This window comes from Artemia sp. Qi Xiang Cuo, chromosome 1, assembly GCF_049724085.1.
Source record: "Artemia sp. Qi Xiang Cuo chromosome 1, ASM4972408v1, whole genome shotgun sequence".
NCBI lineage: Eukaryota > Metazoa > Arthropoda > Branchiopoda > Anostraca > Artemiidae > Artemia > Artemia sp. Qi Xiang Cuo.
The window spans coordinates 78,819,357-78,845,500 of NC_142794.1; the positions used below are offsets into that span (position 1 = coordinate 78,819,357).

At 34.7% G+C, this 26,144-nt stretch overlaps 1 protein-coding gene across 1 annotated transcript in view; it reads right to left on the minus strand.

Moving 5' to 3' along the window:
* Window positions 1-24,900, minus strand: part of LOC148956754 (mitochondrial tRNA-specific 2-thiouridylase 1) — a 67,253-nt gene extending 42,353 nt beyond the window's left edge. The window contains exons 1-3 of the mRNA XM_089096263.1: window positions 24,753-24,900; window positions 12,130-12,295; window positions 1,389-1,573 (exon numbers count right to left, since the gene is read on the minus strand). Coding sequence (XP_088952389.1) covers window positions 1,389-1,573; window positions 12,130-12,295; window positions 24,753-24,831 — 430 coding nt within the window. The 5' untranslated portion in view covers window positions 24,832-24,900. The remainder of the gene's footprint in view (window positions 1-1,388; window positions 1,574-12,129; window positions 12,296-24,752) is intronic.
* Between the last annotated feature and the right edge of the window lie 1,244 nt (window positions 24,901-26,144).

The window sequence follows — 26,144 nt, forward strand, 5'->3', positions numbered from 1 at the left end:
GTGTTCCAATACATTGTCTCTACCCTTCCCGTTTGGAGCTGTCCTTGAAGCTAGAAGTTTTTGAGTCCTTAAAGTTTGGAGAACAGTACTTGATGCTTCAAACAGGTGATTCAAAAGGCAGCATCTTACAAGGAGAAATTTTACAGCAGAAAAAATATTTTTTTACTGCTTGTCAATGTTGGTTTCTCTTTTTACAGTTAATAATTACTTATTACCATCCAGTAGTGGCTGGAAGCGTCCCAGAGGAAGACCCAAGTTCCAGTGGAGGGATAGTCTCAGGAATTTCCTGGACCCAGCTGGAAATTTGCTGTCTGATGCAGAGGCCCTTGCTGCAGACTGTCCCATGTGGAGAAGACTGAAGACGCTCTCAACGCCACCCCGGCATGAGGATTAAGTAAGTAAGTAAGTAATTGTCTGGAAAGTTGATTTTTCTTTCATCACCTAAGAAATTCTAACTACGAATTTCTGCGAATGAGAAAAAAAATAAACTCGGGAAAGATGAGAAATATTTAAACATCTTAAGAGCCAAGCACGAAACAAGAAAATGAATTGAATCAGTCAGTAGAGCTTGATCTGCTTAAGGGAATGGAGTGTAAATCTTTGTCACATGTAGCTTTTTGACTAAAATGCCATAATTATAGGTCATATATGTGACATTAATGCCAAATAAACAAATAAATTACTAATTAAATAAACAAATTAATAAATAAACTATAGTGAATAAACGACACATAGCTCCTTTTGAATTGTGTAGGAGATTCATCATGATAGAAATAATTGGTAGCAATTAACAGTGGTGAAATTATTTCTATGTAATATATAGAAATCAAACTTTTGACATAGGTACGGATCACATGGTATTGATAATCCTTCCAATGTTTAGGAAGGCTTAGTATAAGCTTATTAGTTTCCTGAAAAGTTCAGCCACATTTAGCTCAAAATATTTCTTTAAATTGCCTTTGGTTTGAGACTATACACTCTCAAGCCGTATTTAATGGGAAATTCAAAACAGTAGGCTGTACGAAAAGTGTGGTTCAATTCCGCTTTCTAGGGCTATAATGAAAGAAAGTTTGAGATGGCTTGGGCACGTTCTACAGATGAAGGAGGACAGATTACCAAAGACTGCTCTTTTCAGCCAACCGTCTAGGGCTAAACAGAAAACAGTTTTTCCTTGGTTGGGACGGGAGGATGTCGCAAGGAAAGATTTAAGAGAAATGGGAACTTCCTGGGAGGGCGTAAAGAGTGGCTTTGAATAGATTAGGATAGATTGGCCTCCGGGGGCTTGAGCTGTTAGCAGTAGTAGTATTCACGGATACATTACTACTTATTATACAATAAGTCTTTGCTAAAAGCGAGATTCTATTTAAAAAACAATAAGTTGTTGGTACCCTTTGAAGCATCAAAAGTTTCTAATTCTTCGCCAAAAGAAGTTTTAGCATAGTGCCCTGTGGCCACGGCATCAAAACCGATTTTATCTTGGCAGTGCTCAAAAAAAGCCTTGAATTTGATCCTTTTATTGCACAAAACATCGGGATTTGGTGTCCAGCCTGCCTGATATTCCTTAATGAAATTGCTAGAAAGAAGAAAATAAGTCAGAAAAATAAAACTAGAAGGTCAATTGAGCACAAAATTTTGATTATCATCTGGATTCCCCTCACCCTAAGAGTCTGAGATAGTTAAAAAAGCCGCCCTCAAAAGAATCTGAGAAAAATATGCAGAAAAACAAAAATTCTGAAAATTTAATAATAATTGTTTTCCTTTCTCTTTTTTTCTGGGTACCTTCAAACAAGAAAAGCTTTTCAGATCTTATCCTGATCCTACCCTTTTAACTCTGCTCGTATGTGACCTTTTTATACAACTAACCAACTAGGTCAGTGATTAGCCTCTAAACTAAGAGGTAGAGGAACTCTCAAATATTATACGGTTTGGAGTCCGTCCCCCTCATGAGTCTCACACAGTCCGAGAAATTTCCCTTAACAGAATCTGAAAAAAGTATCTTCAAATACAGAAAACTCTGAAAATTTGATTATGAACAGCTGATTTCAGAAAAGAATTGCAGATCCTACCTCAAAGTTTACACTGTGTTCATATATGACCTTTTTATACAACCATTTAAATAGGTCAGTGATTCGTCACTAAAGCCTAGAGTTGAGGTACCTTCAAACATTAACAGGCTTGAAATTCTCTCCTAACTCAAAGAAACCTTCATTAAGAGAATATAAGGAAAGTATGTGAAAAAACTGAAAACTGAAAATTTGATTATGAACTGTTTTCTTTTTCCTAGCAACACATATGCCAGAAAAAAAAATAATCAGATCCTACACTAAAGTTTACACTGTTTATATACGCAATTTTTATATGACCATTCAATTAGGTCAGTTAACAACCTCTAAACTATGAGATAGAGGCACCTTCAAACATTAACAGATTTGCACTATTCTGCATAACGGGATATTGTTGTTAGTTGTCATACATTATGGTTTACTCTGTTAAATCCGGTCCCTGCGTTTCTGTTACACTTGACAAAAATGAAAAACAGCAGTCACTGTAGCCTTTTGTTGCAATTTGTGGCACAAGCGGCAGCCTGCGCCAAATTTTATTGGCGTTAAAGATTGTGATGGCTTTGTTCTTCTAACGTAATCTTTCTTTCTTCTTCACTTTCATTTTTGAATCGTTCTTATTTTTGCTGTCGCTTGTCTTCTAACAGCACAATTTTTTGTTTGTCACTCCATTTTTGACATAACTTGTCATATAATCACATATTTCTTTGTTCTTCACTTTTGTTTTTGACTCGTTTTAATTCTCGCTGTCACTTATCTCCCAAATGCATATATCTTTTCTTGTCACTTTCAATTTTGACTCATTGTACTAGTCGTTATCGCAAGTATCCAAACCGTATATTTACCTGTTCTTCATGGTTTGGTTTGTCCTTTGGGTATTATGAAACTGATGAAAACACCTTTTGCAAACAGACTCATTACACTTGGTATTTTTCACTTGGCTTCGTTTCTTGCGTAATTTTTTCTGCGTCTTAGACACTAATAACGGTAAAGCCATTCCTGAGGCAAAAATGGCGTATGTAAGCTCAAGTAATGTGCTCATATATATAACGCCACTCACGGGATTTTTTCCAAACATTAAGTCTCTTTACGAACTTTCTCAAATCCCTAACCTATATAGATCGATTTTTAAGGCCAGAAAATCCCAGAAGGTCAATTTTCCAAAAAGATGTAGAGCCGTTTTCAAGAAAAAATATATACATTAAGAGGATCAGAACGAATTAAAAATAGAATTAAAGAAAAAAAAAGCCGTTTTAAGTAGTTTCAAAACACCTAGAGGACAAGAATGTAAATTAACAATTCATCAAAATAAACAAACTGGACCACCAAATGAGACAAGATCAAGAGGACGACCTGAAAAATATAAATTCACGGTTGAAAATGAACAAACTAGACCATCAAATGTGACAAAACTAATCTGAGCAGCTAATGTAAAGGGTATTAAAAAAATGTCTGAAGAAATGTAAACAAAAATGAAGAACAAAGAAATATATGGTTAAAATACTTGCGAAAACGACAATTGGGTTAGAAGATATGCGACAAAGAGGACAAAGACATATGCGGTTAAAAGATAAGCAGCAGCAAGAACTACAAGTGACAGCGACCCTCCAAGGTTGTATGTATTCACTGTGGAGTCCTCCATGTTTCCGAGTAAAGAATATCCAACAAAGGTGATTCATTGGACAGTTACTGCTTTCTTGGTTGAATTGAATTGCACTGCCACTTCCAGAACTCCCAAATGAATTGGTTCAGCCTTTTATAGGATGTCACTTGCTCTCTAAAAAGCTCAACAAACAAATCCAAAACTTGAGCTCATGTTTTGCTTTAGCTTCATTCAACGTAAGCGATGATCAAACCCTCAATAGCAGTAATGTTTTCAGCTTCAAAGTAGCTGGACAACTTTATTACAAAATCAATTTAGCACCACATCCATCACAAAACCCTGAAAGTAATTTTGAACCACCTTAATAGAGCCAAATGTGTCTTTTAGACCCAATAAAGATGTTGGAGAACGCCTCGCACATCCTTTAAAGTATGGATCTCTCGTAACCCAATGGATCTCTTAGAAGAAATATTGCGAGACAAAAACAACTATGCCAAAGGTTACATGAAAATGCGAGAACTCGAGGATGATGTAAATCAACCTACTGATTCACTGAGACAACAGCCTCGATTAGAAGACGAGGGACAATGATAATCAATATATAAAAGCCTGCCGCGTAGACGTGCCAAGGACCGGCGGCGAAGCCGCCGGTATTCTTGTACTTATATTTTTAAACGAGCATAAATTGTGTATTTATTTAGTTATAAATTTTTTTTCGAAAACAGCTCCATATTTTTTTTTTTTTTTTTTTTTTTTTTTTTTTTTTTTTTTTTTTTAACTGGCACCCTTAGATCCTCTGGCCTGAAAAAAAAAACAATCTAGATAGGTTAGGAGTCTGAGAAAATTCGTTTAGCCTTAATTCTGAATAAAAAATCCTATAAGACGGTGGCCGGCGTTTACTCCCCCCTCCCCGCAGAAAATACCCCCCCCTTCCCCATAAAAAATAAGGCTTTCCAAAATTGAGGAATTTATTAGTTTTTTCCGTAGGGGAAGGAATTTTGGTACTTATTTTCCACGGGGGTGGGGTATTTTCCTCGGAGGGAGGGGGGAGGGGGAATTTTCCGGGAGGGGGGGGGTAAACACCTAGAGCCATATAAGACATGTCATATTTATGACCACATTTCAAGAGCATAAATTACATCATTTCCGCCCAATGGTCGTATCGTTTTTAGTATCGATGAGGCTAAGAATAACATGTAAATATAAGAATGCTAACCAAATAAGAATATGACGTATCTACAAAACTAAAGAATAACACGATAGTTATACTAATGTGGAGTTTAGATATTTCAAACAATTATGATTGAATAAAGAATGTTTTATTTTAGCGTCTATAAAGGATATGCAGGAAGGAGGAATTGAATTCACAACATAACTTCTTAATCCAACTGAAATTGCTCATTTGCCATCCTGTTACTTGGAACTAAAGAATAAAACGATGATTATGCGAATGCTTATTTTGGATATTTCAGAGGTCATAGGATCAGAACACATAATTTTGAATGAATTTGAACAGCTAAAGCAAAAGGCATGGAAAAAAGCCGAAGGTACTGATGCCCAAAAATGAAGCACAAACGAGATCTGCGGCTAGAAGATTTTTGACAAACAGTATCACAACGAATACATGAAATCGTAAATAAAATCTGTGGTTAGAATAGAAGAGAAGCAACGATGAGAATCAAAATGACTCCCAGAAGAAAACAAAACCTATAAAATGGATAATTCTATGATGCATTAACAGGAAAAGGGAACTGAATTCACGCCAGACTTTTCAAACTCAATCGTTATTGCTTATTCGACACCTCATGACCTAAATCGGAAAAATAACGAATATATATACTCCCTTTAAACGAACAAATGTGTATTTATTTAACACACTTTTTTGTTAGAATTATATGCATTCTTAGTATTTTTTTCCCATGCTGGTAGCATCGAACCAGACGTGACACCATAACATCAAGAAGAAGTTCACATTATCTGCATTTAGAAGACAAGTGACAACAAGAACCAATATATACAAGCCTGCCGCGAGCTGAGTGCCGGGGCCGGCCTCGAAATCGTTAGAAGATATGCAACAACGAGAACCAATATATACAAGCCTGCCGTGTGCTGAGTACCGGGGCCGGCCTCGAAATCGTTAAAAGCCAAGCAGCAACGAGAACCAATATATATAAGCCTGCCGTTTTCTGAGTGCCATGGCCGGCCTTGAAATCGGCTATATAGTTCTGTCTTTAGACAAAATAGGCATTTTGACATTTCTGGCCACAAAAACAATCTAAATTAGTCACAACTTAAAGAAAGAATTCGTATTTTTGCCAAGGTGGTTGTATCGAACCGATGGAGACGCCATGATATAAAGAAGAAGTTCAAATTGTCTGCCATTAGAAAAAGAGCGACAACGAGAATCAATATATACAAGCCTGTCACGTATCCGTGCCGTGGCTGGTACTATACCTTTTAACAAGCAACTGTATATGCACTCATTTATTTATGTATAAATTTTTCTTGAAAACGGCTCCATATCGTATTTTAAAAAATTAGCACTCTGAGATTTTCTGGCCTGAAAAAAGATCAAGATTGATTACGAGTTCGACAAAAATCGTTTAGAGTCTTAATTTTGGAGGGAAAAAAAATTATGGGAATAATGTCATACTTATATACATTTCAAGACCATAAATTTCATCATTTTTCCCCCAGGGATGGTCTTATCGTTTTTAGTATCTATGAAGGTTGCAAAATTAAACAAGATGACAAATGACACTGAACAGCTAAAAGAAGACATGGAACAAGAAGCACCAAAAATCACATTGAGTTGAGTTCAAAAATCACAAAAAACGTTGCACAATGAAATATCCTGTTAGAAGACAAAGCAAAATTATAATAGAATAAAGCAATGTGTTAGTTCAGTGTGGTTAGAAGACAAAGCAAAATTACAATAGAATATTGAAATGCCTTAGTTTAGCTTGTGTGAGTTTATGGTCAGTAAACAGGAAGGAGGAATAAAAATTTAGCATCTATGACATGTGCAAGTTCACAAAAGATGATAAATGACTCTGAACAGGGACATTCCTGGTTGTTACTGAATTATATAACACTGAATTAAAGCAAAACCATGACGACTGGGAAAAAGCTGGAAAAGAAGTTTTTTTTGATAACTATGATATCAGCAAAATTACACATTGTTTCGAATGAATCCGAGCAGCTAGAGTAAAATGCATGGTAAAAAGTCAGAGGTAATGATGCAGGAAAATGAAGCGTAGACAGATCTGCAGCTAGAAGAAAAGTGTCAGCCAGCATCATAAAGAATACATCAAATCGTAAATGAAATATGTGGTTTAAAGAGAAGCAAAAGTGAGAATCACAAAAAATACCAAAAGAAAATAAATCCTATAAAATGAATGAGACAAGACAAAGACAAGTGACAGAATAGACAGGAAATATATAATTTGGGCTATATATTTGCACATAAGGGGAGGGGGGGGTAAAGTATTTGGACAGTTTGAGGTCAGAAAACAATTCCTTCTAGGTATTACCACTAAAAAATTACAGAAGAATAGCGAGGTATCTGGATTTTTTTTAACTAAAAAAAAAAAAAAAAAAAAAAAAAAAAAAAAAAAATCCCAGTATAAAGTAAATGTAAGGTTTCATTTAAGGGTTTTTTTCCAAGCATTAAGTGTTTTTTTTTTTTCAATGACCGATTTTCTAAGCATTAAGTGCTATTATTAGGTCAATCTAGTGTTTCATTTAAGTGTTTTACGATAATCGCTGATCAAAGTTTATGTTATTTGTGCCTTTCATTTGTTATTTTACTATGTTCATGGCCGTATATTTGGCTTTAAAATACACTTCTCTATCCATCTATCTAATATGAGGAATCATTGTACCAAACACATTTTGCATGCAGACCCGCTATACTTTACCCCCCTCCCCCTATATGCAAATCTATAGCCCAAATTCATTTCTAAAGTAACGAAAAAAAATAACGAAAAAACTGGTATGTTCTCGAATTTTACACAGCGTAAACTTGAGTGAGTGGCGCATAATGCACAAGTACCAAAATTCGTTCTTCCTACGGAAATAAAAAAAATAACACTCAAATAAAATTCTCAAATTTGGAAAGCCTTAATTTCCACGGAGAGGGGGGATTATCTGGGGGGGGGGGGTATTTTCCAGGGGGAGGGTATTTTCCGGGGGGTAATCGCAGGGGGTGTAAACGCCTAGAACCGTTGTGTATATCCCTTCACAGAATAGTTTGTATAGTCGAGAAAATACTTGGGAAATTTTAGATGATGAATTGTCGCTAACACAAGAAAGTTATAGTGGTCTGGAGTGCGTTTTGATGGGTGATTTTAATGCTTATACCGGTGTTTAGGTTGAGATTCCAGATTTATTAATCCCAGATTTGGGAGATTTGGTCACAATTTGTTTCAGAATACGGCGGTGTAACGAGGATGAAAAGAGAAAAATAAATGTTTGGGGAAGAAAGCTCCTGGCGCTTTCCGAGGAACATGGTCTGATGATTGCGAATGGAAGGTTTGGAAATGATAAGGGTAGGGGCGAGTTTACTTGCTTTTCGGGCCCAACTCTAAGTGTTGTGGATTATGCACTTATTAATACGCAATTAGCACCTGAATCGTTTAATATGGACGGACTAGATTTAGTTGGATCTGATCATAGAGCTTTTAAGCTTGAGGTGAAGACTGGGCAGTTTCAGGACGGTGGTCCTCGAGTTAGAAATTTAAGTACTATGGATCTTAGATCAGATGGCTTAGGAAAACGAATTAGAAATGATTTAACAGATAATGATTTTGAACTATTTAAAAGGGAGCTTCAGAAGTTGCATGTAACAAACAAGTTGAAAGCGTTAGAAGAGGATTGAAAAGGTATACATGGAATAATTATGGAGTTAAATGAAATAATGGGCAGTTGTGCAGAATCGTGTGTGTAACCTGACAAAAAAAAAGAAAGAAAGAATGAGCAATATTTTGACCTGGAATGTTAGTTCATGAAAGAAAAAATGTGATATTTATTGAGTCGTTTAAAAGAATGTGATAGCGCTGAAGATCAAAGTTTAAGATTGGCCAAATATAAAGACAAAAGAAGAGAGTATAAAAGATTAATAAAAAGAAAAAAAAAGTTTGAGAAAAAGAAGAAACTGGATATTGCAGATGATATTAGAAATAAAGATTTTCAGAAGTTTTGGGGTTATATAAGGAAGGATAGTGGAAATGGAAATAACCAGGTTGTTTCAGACACAAATTCATGGTCTGATTACCTAGAAACCTTGGAAGATGATTGTGTAGAAATACAAGAGGTAGCACACACCCCAGAGATGGTGAATAATGATGAGATTAAGCTGGTATTCAAGAATTTAAAAGGAGGTTCGGCTGCAGGTGTTGATGGTGTACCAATAACGTTAGTTAAGAATTTTCCTTAAATTTTTGTGTTGATAAATGTTTTTCTTTGTAATAAGGTGTTAACTTCTGGACAAATGCCATGTGATTGGAAGAGATCATTGCTTATGCCGTTTTTTAAGAGAGGAAACCCCAAGGTGCATGAGTTTATTGTTTAATAGCGCTTGTCCCTGCTTTAAGTAAGGTAATGGAGAAAATATTAGATACTAGACTTTCTAAATGGTTCAATAAAAATAATATAATGCATGAAGAACAAGGAGGTTTTAGGACAGTGTATGGGACGGTAGATACAGCATTTATTTTAAAGGCATTAATTGATAAGAATGGAAAGGGAAAACTTGTCTTTATGTGGGATTTCTGGACCTCCACAAGACGTTCGATAGTGTCAACAGACAGCTATTGAAGGATGCCCTGTTTAGAATTGGTCTCCCACATTTGTTTGTGAGGTTGATAGTGAGTATGTATATTTGTGTAAGTGGAATCTTGTTAGTTGGTAACAGGTTTTCTATACTTTTTAATATTAAGCTGGGAGTAAAACAGGGCAGCACTCTTTCTCCTAAATTGTTTAATATTTTTATTAGTGATGTTGTTGATTTTCTAGATAATAGATGGGCTTCAAAAGTTAGTCTAGGAACCCATAAACTATCATTTTTATTATTTACAGATCATATTGCTTTGGTGGCTAGTACACCGCAAGATCGGCAGACGCTTCTGAGTCTCATAGAAGAATATTTGCAGAGGAAAAAATTAAGGCTGAATATTGAAAAGAGATATGTTGTTATTTTTATTAAAAAAAAGGAAAGAAAGTGGTGAAGATAATTATAGATTTAAATTTAATAATAAGGAACTGAATGTAAGTAAAAGAATAAAATATTTAGGATTTGTTTTATCGGAAAATGGAAGTTTAAAGAGTCGTGTTGATGAAACATTTTAATAGAGGCAAAGTGGCCACGTCGGCAGTTTTTAGAATCCCAACGATAATGGGAATTAAAAACCTAGAAATGCATAAAAGAATATTTAATACAAAAGTTTTACCAGTTATGGAGTATGGAGCAGAGATTTGGGGTGGAGAAGCGGCACAGAAGTTGGAGTCCGTCCAGCTCCAGTATTATAAAAGACTGTTTTGGTTAAATCTGACAACTCATTCACAGATTCTGAAAGGTGATATGGGCCTGTTTTCGTTAAAACTACGTAGGTCTATTGTGATGCTTAGATTTTGGTTGAAGCTCATTAGGTGTAATGAAGGTACACTAGTAAGAGCAGCTTATTATCTGATGTTGAATTATTGTTTGAAAACGTCGTGGCCGTCCCAAATTAAGTCATTACTAGAAATAGTGGGAATACCTCACTTATGGAATGATGATCTTGGTTCCCGTGATCTACCAGCAGATTTAAAAAGTCATGTACAATTTATCTTAGAGGGTCAGGAAATTCAGTATTGGCAGGGGTTGGTGTTAAATTCTACAGCATTGAAACAATATAATCAGGCTAAACCTAGTTTTGGCGAGGAAATTTATTTTAAATTTAATTTACCGGCTATGATTTTATGTCGATGGATTCAGTTTAAAGCGAATTGCCTTCCAATCCAGAACAGGCAGAAAGTGTTCGACAAAAAGATAGTTGATCCTGAAGATCAGTATGTGTCCTCTTTGTAAAGATGAGGGGGAAGGTCTGGACTATTTTCTCCGGAAGCGCCTGGTATTTTACAAAGTAGTAATCCAACCACAATATTTTGTGTTGATGAATACATAGATAAAAGCTTAGAAAGAAGGAAAACTTTATATAATTAATTATTATATAGAATTACAATTATTTTCTCGCTCGATTACCATTAAGTATTTGTTTGTTATGTATTAGACTTATGTGTACCTTGTAATTTGTTCTGTTGGTTATTTCTTTATTTTTCATGAATTGTTGTGTGCATATTGTCTTGTTATAAAATAAAATGTATCTATCGTTCTATCTATCTATAAGGTAAAGGATAGGGCACTAAACTCTTAAAATCCAAACCGGCGATGCTGATCTCCGTCTCAAGGCCCTTCACCCAGGAAGTACAATGGGGGGATGGGACCAGCCATCTTGTGCTTTCGCACTCCCTTCCTGCTTACCTTCTCCAGATTTCTCCAGGCACCCATTTTAAAGAATATATATACTCTCTTTAAACAATCAACTGTGTATTTATTTATGTATGTATGTAGGCATAATTTTTTTTTTTTTGAAAACGATTTTCAATGAATCCAAACAGCTAAAGCAAAAAATTATCAGAAAATGTATGATGTTATGATGCACGAGAATCAAATGTAAATGAGATCTGCAGCTAGAGGACATGTGACAACAAGCATTACTGCGAATCTATAATGAAAATAATGGGTAACAAAATCTGTAGTTACAAGAAAAGCCACAGGGATGACCACATGGAATCGTAAATGAAATTCATGGTTAGAAGAGAAGCAACATTGAGAATCACAACAAGTCTGAGAAGAAAACAAATCCTATAAAATGGATAATTCTTTGATGCATTAACAGGTAGGAGGAATTAACTTCATCCCAGAATTTCTTAGATTATGCAATTAAAGATTAGAGAATCAAATATATATCCTTCAAGCCTGCCGCAAGCTGAGTGCAAGGGCCTGGGCAAAGCCCAGGCTCCCAGTACTGTATATACATGCATATATAGAATTGGATTAGGATTGATACGTGGGTATTGGAAATGACAAAATCAAATCCCATAAAAGCAATAGATATAATAACAAAAACAAAGCAAAGCTGCCTATTAGCCAAATTAGAAATACTGAACAAATAATCCCTAGGCAAAATATTGAACAGTCAAAATCAAACTTAAGAAGGGAGACATTAGAAAGACTACATCACATATTTATATATACATATATATATATATATATACATATATATATATATATATATATATATATATATATATATATATATATATATATATATATATATATATATATATATATATATATATATATATATATATATATATATATATATATATATATATATATACAAATTAGTAGAGCAAACTTACAGAAAAACGTCATTCCAATACTCTTTAACAAAAGAAACTTCCTTAAAAGGAATACTGAGTTTTCTACAGACATTATAGGCATCTTCAGCATCTTCAGTCAATGTACAATGGCCTTTTTCATCAGCCATGTCCCAATTCTTCATAAAAACTCCAATAACTTCATACCCTAAAACAGAGTAAAATCTATTTATCATAAGAGATGACATAAATTCCAGTGACTACACTTATCATGGCAATAAAGTATTAAGAATAAAATCAAAATTTTAAACTCCCTCACTTACGTTTAATAATGAAAAGAAAAGATATTTAAATCCTCAAAAATGGGTTTTTGCAAAAGCATGTGGGCAATGTTGGAGCCAGAATATCATATGGGAGAAGTTTAGAGAGACCAATTACTCAAAATCATAACCTATCATTAAAAACAACACAATACGTACAAAATATGTGGCAAAAAAGAAAGGAATTTCATCCAGCAGACTTGACTTTTCCTCAAAAACATATAAATAATTTCTTTTTTTGCAGAGGAAACCAATTTCCTTTTAGAGCAGCTTTTAACAACAAACTTAACTGTTTTAAAGCAACGCTCTTAGATAAAACAGAAAAGAATTATTGCAGCAGTATTCGGACCTGAAGCTTCTTGTTAATTTAAATTTTCCAGGAATGAAAAATTTTTATTCAAATGATCCTGCTTTTGACTGTTCTTCTACTAAAAATTATTCCCAAAGAAGTCCAAAAATTGGTAAGTCCTTGAGAAATCTTTGAGAATCTCTGTTGTGATAGCAAAGCCAAAACTCACCATTCATCAGTCACAACTGAATCCAGGCTACACAAAGTCACCTTCAGAACTTGAATCATTCACTAAGAAGTTTGACTGATGCTTCACTGGCAACTTTTCTATCCTGAGCAGAGTGGATGTATTTGATTTCTTTCAAGAGAGGATGATGGACTTTTAATATACAAATGAATCACTTTTCAAAAAATAAAGCTTTTTGCAGATCAGAGGTGGTCTATCTCTAGTTGTGTGCTGGAGAAAGAGGGTAACTAATGAATGTATTGAAAGTGTATGGGCTGTCTCCACTTGCACTCTTTCACCACTTTAGAGATTCTAAACATTTCAAGGGAGGCAATAGGTCTTAGTTTTAAAGACTAAAATCAGTTAGAATTTCATCATGGAGCTGGAATCAATCCAAAAGTGCCAGAACGCTGCAATAGGATATCAGACTCTTGCTAGCCCACTGTTTATATCCACCTAAAGAGCCAAAATTCAAAAGCCAGTCTTCAGCAAGCACAGACATTTTAATCATAAAGCTTTGGCTGTACCTTTACACAATTTTGAAGAACACAAGAAGTTTGAAAACCGAGCTTAGAGAAGGCAATTTTTAAATTTAGATTACAAAAATTGCAGGATATGATTTTTAGTACAAAAGTTTGTTTTTACAATAAAAGTACATGAAAAAAAATCATTAATGGCAGAATCAATTTCTTGGCAAGGTTTACATGGAAGTATTAAGTTTTCTGTTCATAAGTGCTTATAAAAGTTTAAAAAATAACAATGGAAAATGTTCGGTTAATCTGAGACTATGTTAAAAAAAAAGCGTATCTAAGTTAGGTTTAGTATTGTTTTCAGTGTTTTTTTTTGTTTGTTTTTTTTTAGTTGGTACTCCATGATGAACATTTTTTTTAAGGGGTACAGGATTTAAGAAAAGTTGGGAACCACTGTACTAGTTAAACAGGTTGAATAAGGATGGATGATTAGATGAGCTTAAAATAATTCCAACCCTGAATTATATTTCCTAATTTTGTTTTGTATATGAATATCAACAGCATTAGCCTTTTGGTAATAGTGCTCTCCATATTGATCTGTTCCTGGATTTTACATTTTGGTGATTCTTCTTTAGTTTCCACCACACCAGAGGCAAAGCTCAAGCATTACCTAGAGTTAAGCTATAAGGCTTCAACGTCTTAGTTTTCACAACATTAGAGACAAAGCTCAAGTATTACCTAGAGTAGAGCCATAAGGTTTCAACATGTTCTTCTTTATTGCTGTTTTTTCCCTGAGAGTCCCTTTCATGGAGAAGGAGTGGTTTTAGACTTTGAAACAGGCTCATTCAATTGAAAATTGAAAGTTCTAATGCCCTTCTAAAGAGCCAAAAGTGATTGGAATATAAACAGCCCTCCTTCCATGCTCATCTCCCAAACGTATCTGATCAAAGATAAATTTCGGGAGGACAACCGCCTCTCTTCTTCAGCGCAAAACGAAATAATATATTCAAGGAAAGTGCCGAAGAAAAATCAACAAAACAAACGTGGAAAGTCAATGTAAAAAAAAAAAAAAAAGCCAATGATAAAACCAAAAAATTAAAAGAAGAATAAAATTTAATAAATGCCAATAATTATACGAATTAAAACCAAATACCTAACAACCATAAAACAAATCATTTGCCAATATGAACAAAATCACACATACTATATGCAAAATGATTAAGATTATTGCCAAAAGAATGTAAGAACAATATCTAAAGAACAGCTGATGGTATTCATTTGAGAATATTGAGGCATGTTGAAGAGTGATGGGGGGCAACCAACCCTCCATCTTGCCTTTTTGGACGCCTCCATGAGCACTCATAAAATTTGGAAATTCTATTTTGTTTAAAATTGTCAAAAGATCTAGCAATTATTCCTCTATAGTTGCAATGCCCCTCAAAGCTACCAGGGCAAAGAATGTAATTTATAAAAAAAAATTCAATTTTCACATCATTTTTTAATTGTTGTTATCTGTCATGGCTGTACAATACTGCTGCTCTTACCCAGATCCTCTTCACTTCACCCTTATGGAAGATTCTTACAAATGCTGATAAATTAAAAATCCACTCCACTTTATTCCATTTTGCAAAATACCTAGTGAAATATCCAATTAGGACATACTTTTCAAAGCTCATCAATAGTCTTCTAAAGCAGATCCTACTATAGGTGTTGTTAAACTTATTGAAAAACACAACCAATAGATTTCAAAATATTCTTGAAACCAACTCCTTCTACACTATTTACACTATCATAGTTGTATGTGCTCTTTTGCTTTTGACTTATTTTTCTTTTCTTTCTCTTCTTTTATATCATTTCCTTTTTGTATGAAGAGGGGTTTTCAATAAATGATAATAATAATAATGGGCAGTATCCTTGGTCCAATAGATATTGTATCTAGCAAATTCTAGTCCAAAAACCAAGTTCTTTTCAGCATTTACTCTTTGCTTTGGGTAGTTGGACAGCAGGTTCTTAAGATCTGATCCAAAGAGCAGCACTTTAAGATGGCTAATGCTTACATGAGCAGCATCCAATCAAAATAGTAAAGCAAAGATGTTTGGTAGCTATAAGCAGACATATCCTCAATTTTGCATTGAAACCACTATTGGTGCCAGAGCAAGAGATTGGACAAGAATTGAACAAGAATAGTGACATTTTTCAAACTCATAAGTTGGACATTCTAAACTAAGTAACTTCAGATCTGAGACAAAGGTTTGGAGAAAACTTCTTGGTAATTCAAGGCTTGGAACCCTTCAACTCAAACTTGCCAAAGTTCTTAAATGCACACCTAATTCAAGACGTTTATATGATTTTCCTGCACTTACAGTCAACAAGTTGACCCTTTATTTAAAACTAACCTTGGTAAAACTATTTACAGAGCTTGAACCAAAAGTCCTGTACAAATCTCCTGCTTACCTATGTATGAACAAAGATGCCTTCACTATCATCTTGTAGGCCTTTAACATTACCACAGCATTACCAGTTTCATCTGCCTCAAATGAACAATTTTTTTCAATGCTTAAGAGGGTTAAAATGTAGCCCCAAACAACTATGATTGATGAGCAGCTTAGTGATTTATTAGTCACTGCAACCCAACCAGAAAAATCCAAACACTTTGACTATAATATTGCTTTAGACAAGTTTGCTTCCCTTAATTAATGACATTTACCATTAGAATAATGATTCTTCACTTATACTGCATGATATTCATTTATATTTTTTATTATTAAGTCAATACTTGCCATTTGAATTTTTCAATACTATGGCGCATGGAGAGGAGGTGGTGCATTATCAAGTAAAAACTATTATGTTGAAAGCAGCATAAAATAAGGAATCCAATGCTGCTACTTTTATTTTATTAAGATGTTTCCTTCAGAAGTACCATAGCTCTGTAGTATTACTGTTGTTATTAGCTGTATTTGCTGTTTAAGACTCTTTCTAGTACATTCTAGTTTAAAGGCTTTTTGATATATTGGTAAGTAATTGAACTAGGTGGATGCATCTCTCTGGAATACATCCTGAGCCTTAATAGTTTGCTGGGATGATATTTTGAAGAATCTACCTCCACTATTCCTCCTCCAAAGGGCTTTGACCTTTGATGACCTTTATCAATATTTTAGCCCTTGCAACAATTTTCCTTATACAACAGATCTTCTGCTCAAATGAGGCACAAGAAAAGTATTTTTCAGCCTTATACTTTGCTTAGACCAAATTTATAAGATTTTAAAAATGTGTAAATATATTTGTTAAATTTAGAAAAAAAACTTGATAGCCCTAAATTAACTTAAATCACAGTAACCAGCAAGATAAGGTAGAGTTGAACTCCTGTAGAGAATCTTGCTGAGGATGTGAATTTCAAAAAGATTAGGCAGCATCTCAAGTTAGCTTCTTTTCCACATTTGTCCAGTCCCAATCAATAGCAGTCTTGAATCATTCAGCAGTCTTGGATTAAACAGTACTCATACTTTGCTATGGCCAAATTTATAAGATTTTAAAGATGTGTAAATATATCTGTTAAATTTAGAAAAAAAACCTTGATATCCTTGAACTACCTTAAATCACATTGACTAGCAAGATAAGGCAGTGTTGAACCTCCTGTAGAAAATCTTGCTGATTCTGTTAACTTCATCAAGATCAGGTAGCATCCCAAGTTAGCTTTTATTCCACATTTGTCTAGTCCTAATTAACAACAGTCTTGAAGGATTCAGCACAGTCTTGGATTGAACAGTAGCATCTGAGAGACTATTTAGTAAGGGCACAAAGCAAACAATGAAGAAGCTCTGATGCACACATAATTGGCTTCTGGGGACTTGTAGTTTCTGGGTGTGTCCCTTGGTGCTACTGGAGAGGGGTAGAGAGAAAACTGAACTCAGACTTGTATGTTCAAGTAACCTATAATTCAGGATTTTTAAGCCATGATATGGTTTAATATTTGATAGAAATAACAGGAATAGAATTTTAAAAAACCAGAGCTAACAAAAAAAGAGATTGAAAACTAAAAATAAGGTAAAATGTGTTGTTATAAGGTAAAGCTTAGCCATGTCATGTAGGCCCTGCAATCTTCTAAACCCAATAAATAACAGAAGAGTAGATATGGTAGCTCAGAAATACCTTCACATGGTACATTTTGGTACCTGGATTTAGTAGATTTGCAATATGGGTTCAACACTTGATGCCTTTTTTATGCCCTTTCACGTATCAATAATCCCTTTTGGGAAGAATTTACATTTTGAGCCCTTAAAGAAGCTAAAAAATACCCTAATTCTTGAAGTGCTAGAAAGTATCAAAGCAAAACAGATTCCATTTTCAAAGGTTATATGGCTTTTTTAATGTTTCTGCAAATTTGTTTTCATAATAATATTTTTTATTAAAATCAGTGAAAATAATAATTGCAATCCCTGAATCACTTAAAAATGGATATTTTTTCTCACTAGCGATTTTTTAGAAATACATTTCAAACTATTGGTTACTAGGGCCTTATTGAGTGCTCAAAATGTAATTTCCCATAGAAGTTATGATAATATTCTAGTTTGGCTACTTTTGGCTATCTTGGAAAGGGTTAGGAAAATGAAACTTTAAGCAAAGAACCCAGGGCCAAAAACATACCCTGGGAAGGTATGGCCAAACTTCCATGTTAACCCTCTTCTGATTTCTAAGTCTTAGAAATTTGCCTACTTGATAGGTCACCTATTGAAATTTTGACAAAATAACATTTTACCTTAATCTCCAGTTTCTTTTTCTCTGGTTTTCATTCTGAAAATGCAATTCTTGTTATTTGAATAAAATTTTAAGCTATATCAATGGTTTTTTTTCTAAATTTAGGAAATGTATTTGAAGATCTTTGAAACCTCATAAATTGGGATTCAACAAAGTTGTGAAGCTGAAAACAGTTTTTATGTATTCATTTAAGCAAAAGATCTATTTTGTAATGTTTTATTATTATAAAACAAAGACTTTTAAAGGTCATCAAAAGTCACTGCCCTCAAGAGACAGAAGGAGTGGAGGCATGGGTAAAAATTTACAATTGTGGCCTATGATAAAGAGACATGTTATGAAAACAATTCTTACTTTAAAATATGTATAATAATCCTAGTTAAAATATTCTCCAAGGGGAGAACCTTTATCCTCAAGTCTTTACCCTTTTTTCCTTCTTTTTCAAACTTAAAAGAAAAGGAATTTCTATTTTTGCATGCTCTCAATGCAATGTGTAAATCTTTTGAAATTGTTGCTATAAATTTGTTCATATAGATGATGTTGAATCCTGTTATTAAATTAATTTTTTAAAACAAAATTACAAAATACACTTCTAAGACATTGAAGAGCATCTCAGAACCTATATACTAACAGAATATATACCCCCACCCCCCTAATGTGCAAACTTATACCCAAAAACTCATTCTGAATCTAAATACAACCAAATGAACTTAACCTCAACCCCAAGATATATCCAAACCAGGGTATATATTTTCACATCATGGAGGTGGGGATAAAATTCATATGTGATGCAAATGAAGATTATACTTAGACTCAAAATGTAATTTTGGGTATATATTTGCACACTAGGGGGTGGAGTATATATTCTGTTAATATATAGGTTCTAAGATATTCTTTAATGTCTTAAAAGTGTATTTTAAAATCTTGTTTAAAATAATGGAACTTAATAACAGGATTCAATGTCATCTATAAAAACAAACTAATAGCAACAATTTCAAAAGATTTAAACATTTTCTTGAAAGCATGGCAAAAATTTTAATTTTTTTTCTTTTAAGTTGGAAATAGAAAGAAAAAAGAGGAAAGATTTGAGGATAAAGGTTCTCCCTTTGGATAATATGTTAACTGGGATCATTAAACAGATTTTAAAGTAAGAATTGTTTTCTTAACATGTCTCTTTATCAAAGGCCACAATTGTAAATTTTTACCAAGGCATATACTTCAAAATACTTTCCTGGGACATACTTTGGGTAAGGTTTATATTAACAGACTAATCAGATAGATAAAAAAAACATACCACTAGCATTAGAATTTCATCCTGAGTCCAAATATAACACTCATTTCTGTCGCAAATTATTTTCAAAATTACTTCTAAGCTTCTTTAAGTTTCTTCAATTTTCCTGCTTTTTTCACAGAAATGTCATGGCGGCAATTCAATTTGAAAAATACTAAATCTTGTTGAGCGGTGATTTGATATGAAAAATACTAAATCTTGTTGAGCATTGATTTGATTTGAGAAATACTAAACAGTTTGAATTATTAATTTTTTTTGGAAAAATTTACCACTAGCTTCAGAATTTCATCCTGAATCCAAATATGACATTCATTTCTGTTGCAAATTAATTTCAAAATTTCTTCTAAGCTTCTTTAAAAACAGCAAAACTTCTTTCATCCAAACACTTTATGGCAGCTACATATATAGTTTTATAAATATCAGATAAATAGCACTTAATGTAAACAAACTAATCAAACATATCTAACTCTTCATCATCACTTTCTGATGCACTAGAGGTGTCACTGTTGGTTCTAGGTGAACACCCTCCTAAGTTCAGCCCCACATTCTGAAAAAATTTCAGTTTTTGAAATTTTTGGCTCACTTGCTGTAGACTCTGAGTGGGTGGGAGCCCCCAAATATTGTTCCAAATTCTTCTCTCAATTTAGAACTTGTTCACAGATACCCACCATCTCCAATCACTCCCCAATAGCATCTATTCATTGCCCCAGCTCAGTTCAGTAATCTAAGCAAATTTCAACTTTTTCAAGTTTTGGGTCACTTCCCTGAGACTCTGGGCTGGTGGGCGCCTCCAAAAGTTGTCCTAAATTCCTCTCTCGCCTTAGAACTTATTCACGGATGCCTAAAGCCATGAACGGCTAGCCTGTTTCCCTAGCAGTAACCTTGCATGCGCTACACACATACCAACAATATTTTTTTTCATTTTCACATGGGGTCCAAATCTAGCCCGTGTCCATCCCTTAGCATTCAGGCCTTAAGAAATAAAGCCCAGATAGTCAGACCTCAACGCTCCAATCTGAACACTGAATGCTAAAAAATGTCCAATAATTAATTAAAAATTTGCATCCTAAACCCCTGACGATAATCCACAGACCTCATATGAGGGGGTCACTATGCATTGAAAATAGTGAAAAATGAAATTTGTTCAGAATGCTGGACTGAGCTTATAGTCACAAACGGCTAGACAAATGCTCAGGTGGTAACTATGCACTGCACACACATCAACAATATTTTTTCATTTTCACATGGGGTCCCAATCTAGCCCACATTTGCTGCTTCCATTATACAAGCCCAATTTTTTGCGTTCTATAATTGTACCCTTTTATTTTGCTTCTCTTTGCCTAGTCTCTCTCCAATCATCTTCCAAATAGTACCTATGCATTGTCTAGGCTTGGCCCTGCAATCTGAGCAAATTTCAATTTTTCAAGTTTTGGGTCACTTGCCCAAGACTCTGGGAAGGTGGGCACCCAAAAAATTGTCCCAAATTCTTCTCTCACCTTAGCAGTGGTTAACAGAAGCTTTAGGTAGTGAATGGTTAGACTGTTGCTCAAGTGCTAACCATCTGCAACACACATGGTTACCGCTAGGGAAACAGTCTAACCATTCACTGCTTTAGGAATCCATGAATAAGTTCTAAGGCAAGAGAGGAATTTAGGACAATATCTCGAAGCGCCCGCCTGCTCAGAGTCTCAGGCAAGTGAACCAAAACTTGAAATTTGCTCAGATTGCTGAACTGAGCTGAGGCAATAAATGGATACTATTGAGAAAGTGGGCATCTGTGAACAAGTGATAAATTGAGAGAGGAATTTAGGACAATATTTGGGGGCTCCCAGCCGCCCAGAGTCTCTGGCAAGTGACCAAAAAAATTTTAAAAATTTGTGAAAAATTGAAATTTTCTCAAAATGTATGGCTGAGCTTAGGGGGGTAAACACTGGCCACTGTTACTGTCTGGTGCTCTAGGGGCCCTATTGATTCCAGGGTGGATAGAGCTTTGCAGCTTCAATCAAAAAATTATGAAGATGGTCTTTTACTCAAAATTTTGCAGAAATAAGAAGTTTAACACATACTGCTCCATGTATGCTTTTTGCATCCCTGGTCTTTTAGAGTGCTTTTTGAAGCATCTTCACAGACTTTCTATATTTTGAGTATGAATGGAACAGTCCTGTGGATCAGCCATGATTGATTTGGTAATGAGTATATCCATGGCTGGACAATGTATTATAAGCTCCCTATTTATCAGTGTAAATAGTGCTTCCAGGCTTAATATATTTTTTAATAACAGGAATTAAAGTTTCCTTGTTTCTTTGGAGGTCTTCTTGGCCCTCAGTCAGGGGTACAATAATTTTTCTTTTGCTCTCTCTCTATTCCACCAAATACCCAAAGTTGCCATGAAATGCTTCCCCTGTTGTACTTTCTTCTTGCCATTAAAGTTTCATTGATTTCAACTTCAACACCCTGCCCTCCTATAGGTTCTTGGTTTCCTTTCCAAGCCATCAGAACTTCTGAGCAAAAAGGACCTCCAGTCAATACTTGTTTTTTTACTTTATCTGGAGTTCCTCAATAACCATTTGATGGTCCCAATAATCCAACAGAAAGTGATTTATAAATATCAGGATTTGATGAGGCTTAATCCTGGCCTGATGCAAGAAACTCCTTTTTCTATTGGATACTGAATAGCTGCAAAATTTTCTCTTTTTGGTCTTCAGAAAGATCATAGATGCACATTTAATTTTTTTTTTTGTCAGGGGTGATTGTCAGTAGTCCTAGAATATTGCAACAGCACTCATTTAAACAGAAATTAAAAGTTATAGTGCCTGTTTTAAGTAACCAAGAAAATTTGATGGCAACTAGGCCCCCTCCCATGTTCATTTTTTCCCAAAGTCAGCTGATCAAAATATTGAGATAGCCATTTTTTTCAGCATAGTTGAAAAATTTGATAACTATGTCTTAGAACAGTATTGGTTATTGGGAAGTATACAGATGTTTTCAGAGGGATTTTTTCTGGTGAGGGGGAAGGGGGGGGGGAGGACCCCCCTTACCAGAAAAAATCCCTCTGAAAACATCTGTATACTACCCAATAACCAATACTGTATGTAAACAATGGGTGAAGTCAAATCACCACTCAACAAGATTTAGTATATTTCAATTCAAATCATAGCTTTCAGCAAAATTTTGTATTTTTCAAATTGAATTGCTGCCACAACATTTCTATGAAAAAAACAGGAAAATTAAAGAAACTTAAAGAACCTTAGAAGTAATTTTGAAAATAATTTGCAACAGAAATGAGTGTTATATTTGGACTCAGGAGGAAATTCTGATGCTAGTTGTATGTTTTTTTTTCATCCATCTGATTAGTTTGTTATTATAAACCTTACCCCATACTTTAGTTTGCAGACATGGTAAAAATTTAGAATTGTGGCTCTTGATAAGGAGACATGTTAATTACCTTAAAATTACCTTATTACCTTAAATCGCACTTGCTAGCAATAGGACAAATCCTGTGTCCGCCAGCTTCAGTGATGATAGTTAATCATCATCTGTGTGTCCCAAATGGTGCACCACGGTTTGTTGAGCCACTCCCTATCCACTCATGACTTGAACGCATCCACACTGGTAGAGGTTACTGTTTTTTCACTAAGGGAGTTCCACAAGCTGACAACTCTATTTGAGAAGAACTTGTTCCTTAGTCTGGTGTTGGCTCGTTTTTGGAAAAGCTTTTGAGAATGACCACAAGTTCTGTTTGAATTGTCTAGTTGGAAAAGGCCAGGAATGGTATCCTCAGCATTTAGAAGCTTGTATGCTGTTATCACATTGCCTTATTTGCGACAATATGTTAGAGATGGTATTCTAAGCTTAGGGAGACGGGATGGATAAGGGACATCATAGAGGTCTCTAATACATTTCGTTGTCCTCCTCTGGACTGATTCTAAAGCTGCTTGGTCTGTCTAATTGATTGGGCATGTAATACACATTCCAAACTCTAGTCTTGGTTAAACTAGACTCTTGTATAGCTTGGTCATAACAGTTGGAGATCTGCTAGTGAACGTTCTTTTGATTAAGCCAAGAGTCAGATTAGCCTTCACAATAGTCGCTTGTGCATGAATATGAAATTTCAATTCGTCGTCTACCAGGACACCAAGATCTCTCTCTATATGGCTGCTGGAAATGGCATTTTGGGACCCATCCCTACAATCCATATGGTACTGAGTGTGTGGGTTTTTCTTCCCAAGGTGGAGAGTCTTGCATTTTGATGTGTTGAATTCAAGCCTCCAAATATTAGTCCAGTGAGTGAATGTATCAAGGTCCAGTTGGATTGACTTGATATTCTCTGCTGTGTCTGCACGACCGATAATTCTTAGGGAAACAATTCTTACTTTAAAATGTGTATAATGATCCTAGTTAACATATTATCCAAGGGGAGAACCTTTATCATCAAGTCTTTCCACTAAAAATCCTTCTTTTTCCAACTTAAAAGAAAAACTTTACAATAAACCACCATGCAGAGATCCAATGCATAAATCTTTTGAAATTGCTGCTAGAAATTCCTAAACAAATTGTTTTATAGATAGCACTATCCCAGCCATCACAGGCTCATATTTTTGCCACTGCTCATTAAAAAAAAGGGTATTTTTGCCAATGCTCATTAAAAAAAAAAAAAAAAAAAACAGAATAAGAATGCTATCTAGGCTATAGAATAACTTATTTGGCAACTCACAGCAGCAATTTCAAAATAATTAAGCATTCTCTTTTAGAATGGAGAATACTGTAATTTATTTCTTTTAAGCTGGAAAAAGAAGGATTTATAGAGGAAAGACTTAATGATAAAGGTTCTCACCTTGGATAATATGTTAACTAGGATCAATATACATATTTTAAAGTAAGAATTGTTTTCTTAACATGTCTCCTTATCAAGAGCCACAATTCTAAACTTATACTGCACACTTATCCTGGAAAGTTTAATTTTCCTAACCTAACCCCTTTCTAAGATAGGCCTTGTGAAAAGTAGCTAAACTAGAATTTTACTGAAGTTATTATTGAATTATGAAAGAGCTAAATTATGTTGAAAAATGCATATTTACCAAATTTTATGTCAATAGTTAGGAATGACTTAGTCTTAGACTAGCCTTAGTATTTTAGAATGTTTTGAAGTAGGCTACTCAGAATTCTTTAGTGCTTCCTTCAAGAAATTTAGAATACAAAACTGATATCCTCATCAAAAGTTGGATCATAATCCCAATTTGACAATAACAATCCATAGACTATAGCCTGGGGCTTATCTAGGCATTGCCTTACACTGATATTTTGCGTGGCTTTTTACCTCTGCTTTTTAGGAGAAAAGCTGAAGCAGCACTATCTACACCTCCTGAAATTGCACAAACAACTCTCTTTATTTTCATGGTCAATCAATGTAATTAGCTTGATCAGAGGTTGTGTAAGCATTTAGGTTATCAGACATATGTCTTGGATTCAAAATTGTTCAAAAATTGTCAGTGCCTGTTAAGAATTGTGTGTGTGGCAAATAAATTGGCTAAATACGGAGCTCAACCGAATCTGCCAGAACCATGGGCGTATGAAGCTTCTTGTCTAGGGGGGGGAAGCGATTCTGTGATGAAGGGAAGGGGGGAAAGGAGGAATTCTATCATACCTGTGAAATCTTTATTAATAAGTAATCACCAAAAATCATCAATAAGCTTCAGCATTAATCTTCTTAGATTAGAGCTAAATCTTTCCAAGATATTATGATAATTGCTTCTTGTTTGACTTTTATTCTGTCATTTAAGCTGTTTATTTTCAACTCTTTCAGCCACCTACCTTTTATCAACAGCTTTTTTTAGCCATTTACCTTTTTTAAACTGACGTTTTGCCAGAAGAAAGATCACGGATGCGTGTTTATTTAAATTTTTTTCCCCAGGGGTGATCGTATTGATCCAGTAGTCCTAAAATATCGTAAGAGGGCTCATTTGATCGGAAATTAAAAGTTCTATTGCCCTTTTGAAGGGAACAAAAAGTTGGAGGGCAACTTGGCACTCTCCCAAGCTCATTTTTTTCACAAAGTCACCCAATCAAAATTTTGAGATAGCCATTTTGTTCAACATAGTCTAAAATCTATTAAATATGTCTTTGAGGAAGATTTAATCCCCACAGTTCCTGGGGGGAGGGCTGGAGGTTATGAACTTTGCCCTTTGTTTACATATAGTATTGGTTAATGGGAAGTATAAAGACGTTTCAGGACGAATTTTTTCTGGTGGAGGGGGGTTGGAGGAGGGTGTTACAGGGGAGTATCCTTCCATAGATGATTTTTCCTTGGGGAAAGGGACATTTGTATGAAGGGGTGCCGGATTTCCCAGCCTTATTTAAAAAGACGATCAGAAATTAATTAAAAAAAAAAAACTTTTTCAACTGAAAGTAAGGAGCAAAATTAAAACTTAAAACGAACAGAAATTATCACGTATTTGAGGGGGATCAACCCCTAGTCAACACCTCGCCCTTTTCGCTAATGTTTTTTTTTATAACTGTCAAAAGAGCTATCTATTTTAATTGACCGGCCTTTGTGATTCAAGGATTTGTGATTCGAACAAAATTCGAACTTTAGTGCAAAGAGCGAGGTATCGACTATGGGGCAAACTTGTTAATATACGTAATAAAAACATATGAATATAGAAGTTTGCTACGTAAACTAATTCGCTAGTTACGTCAGAACAAAATTTCG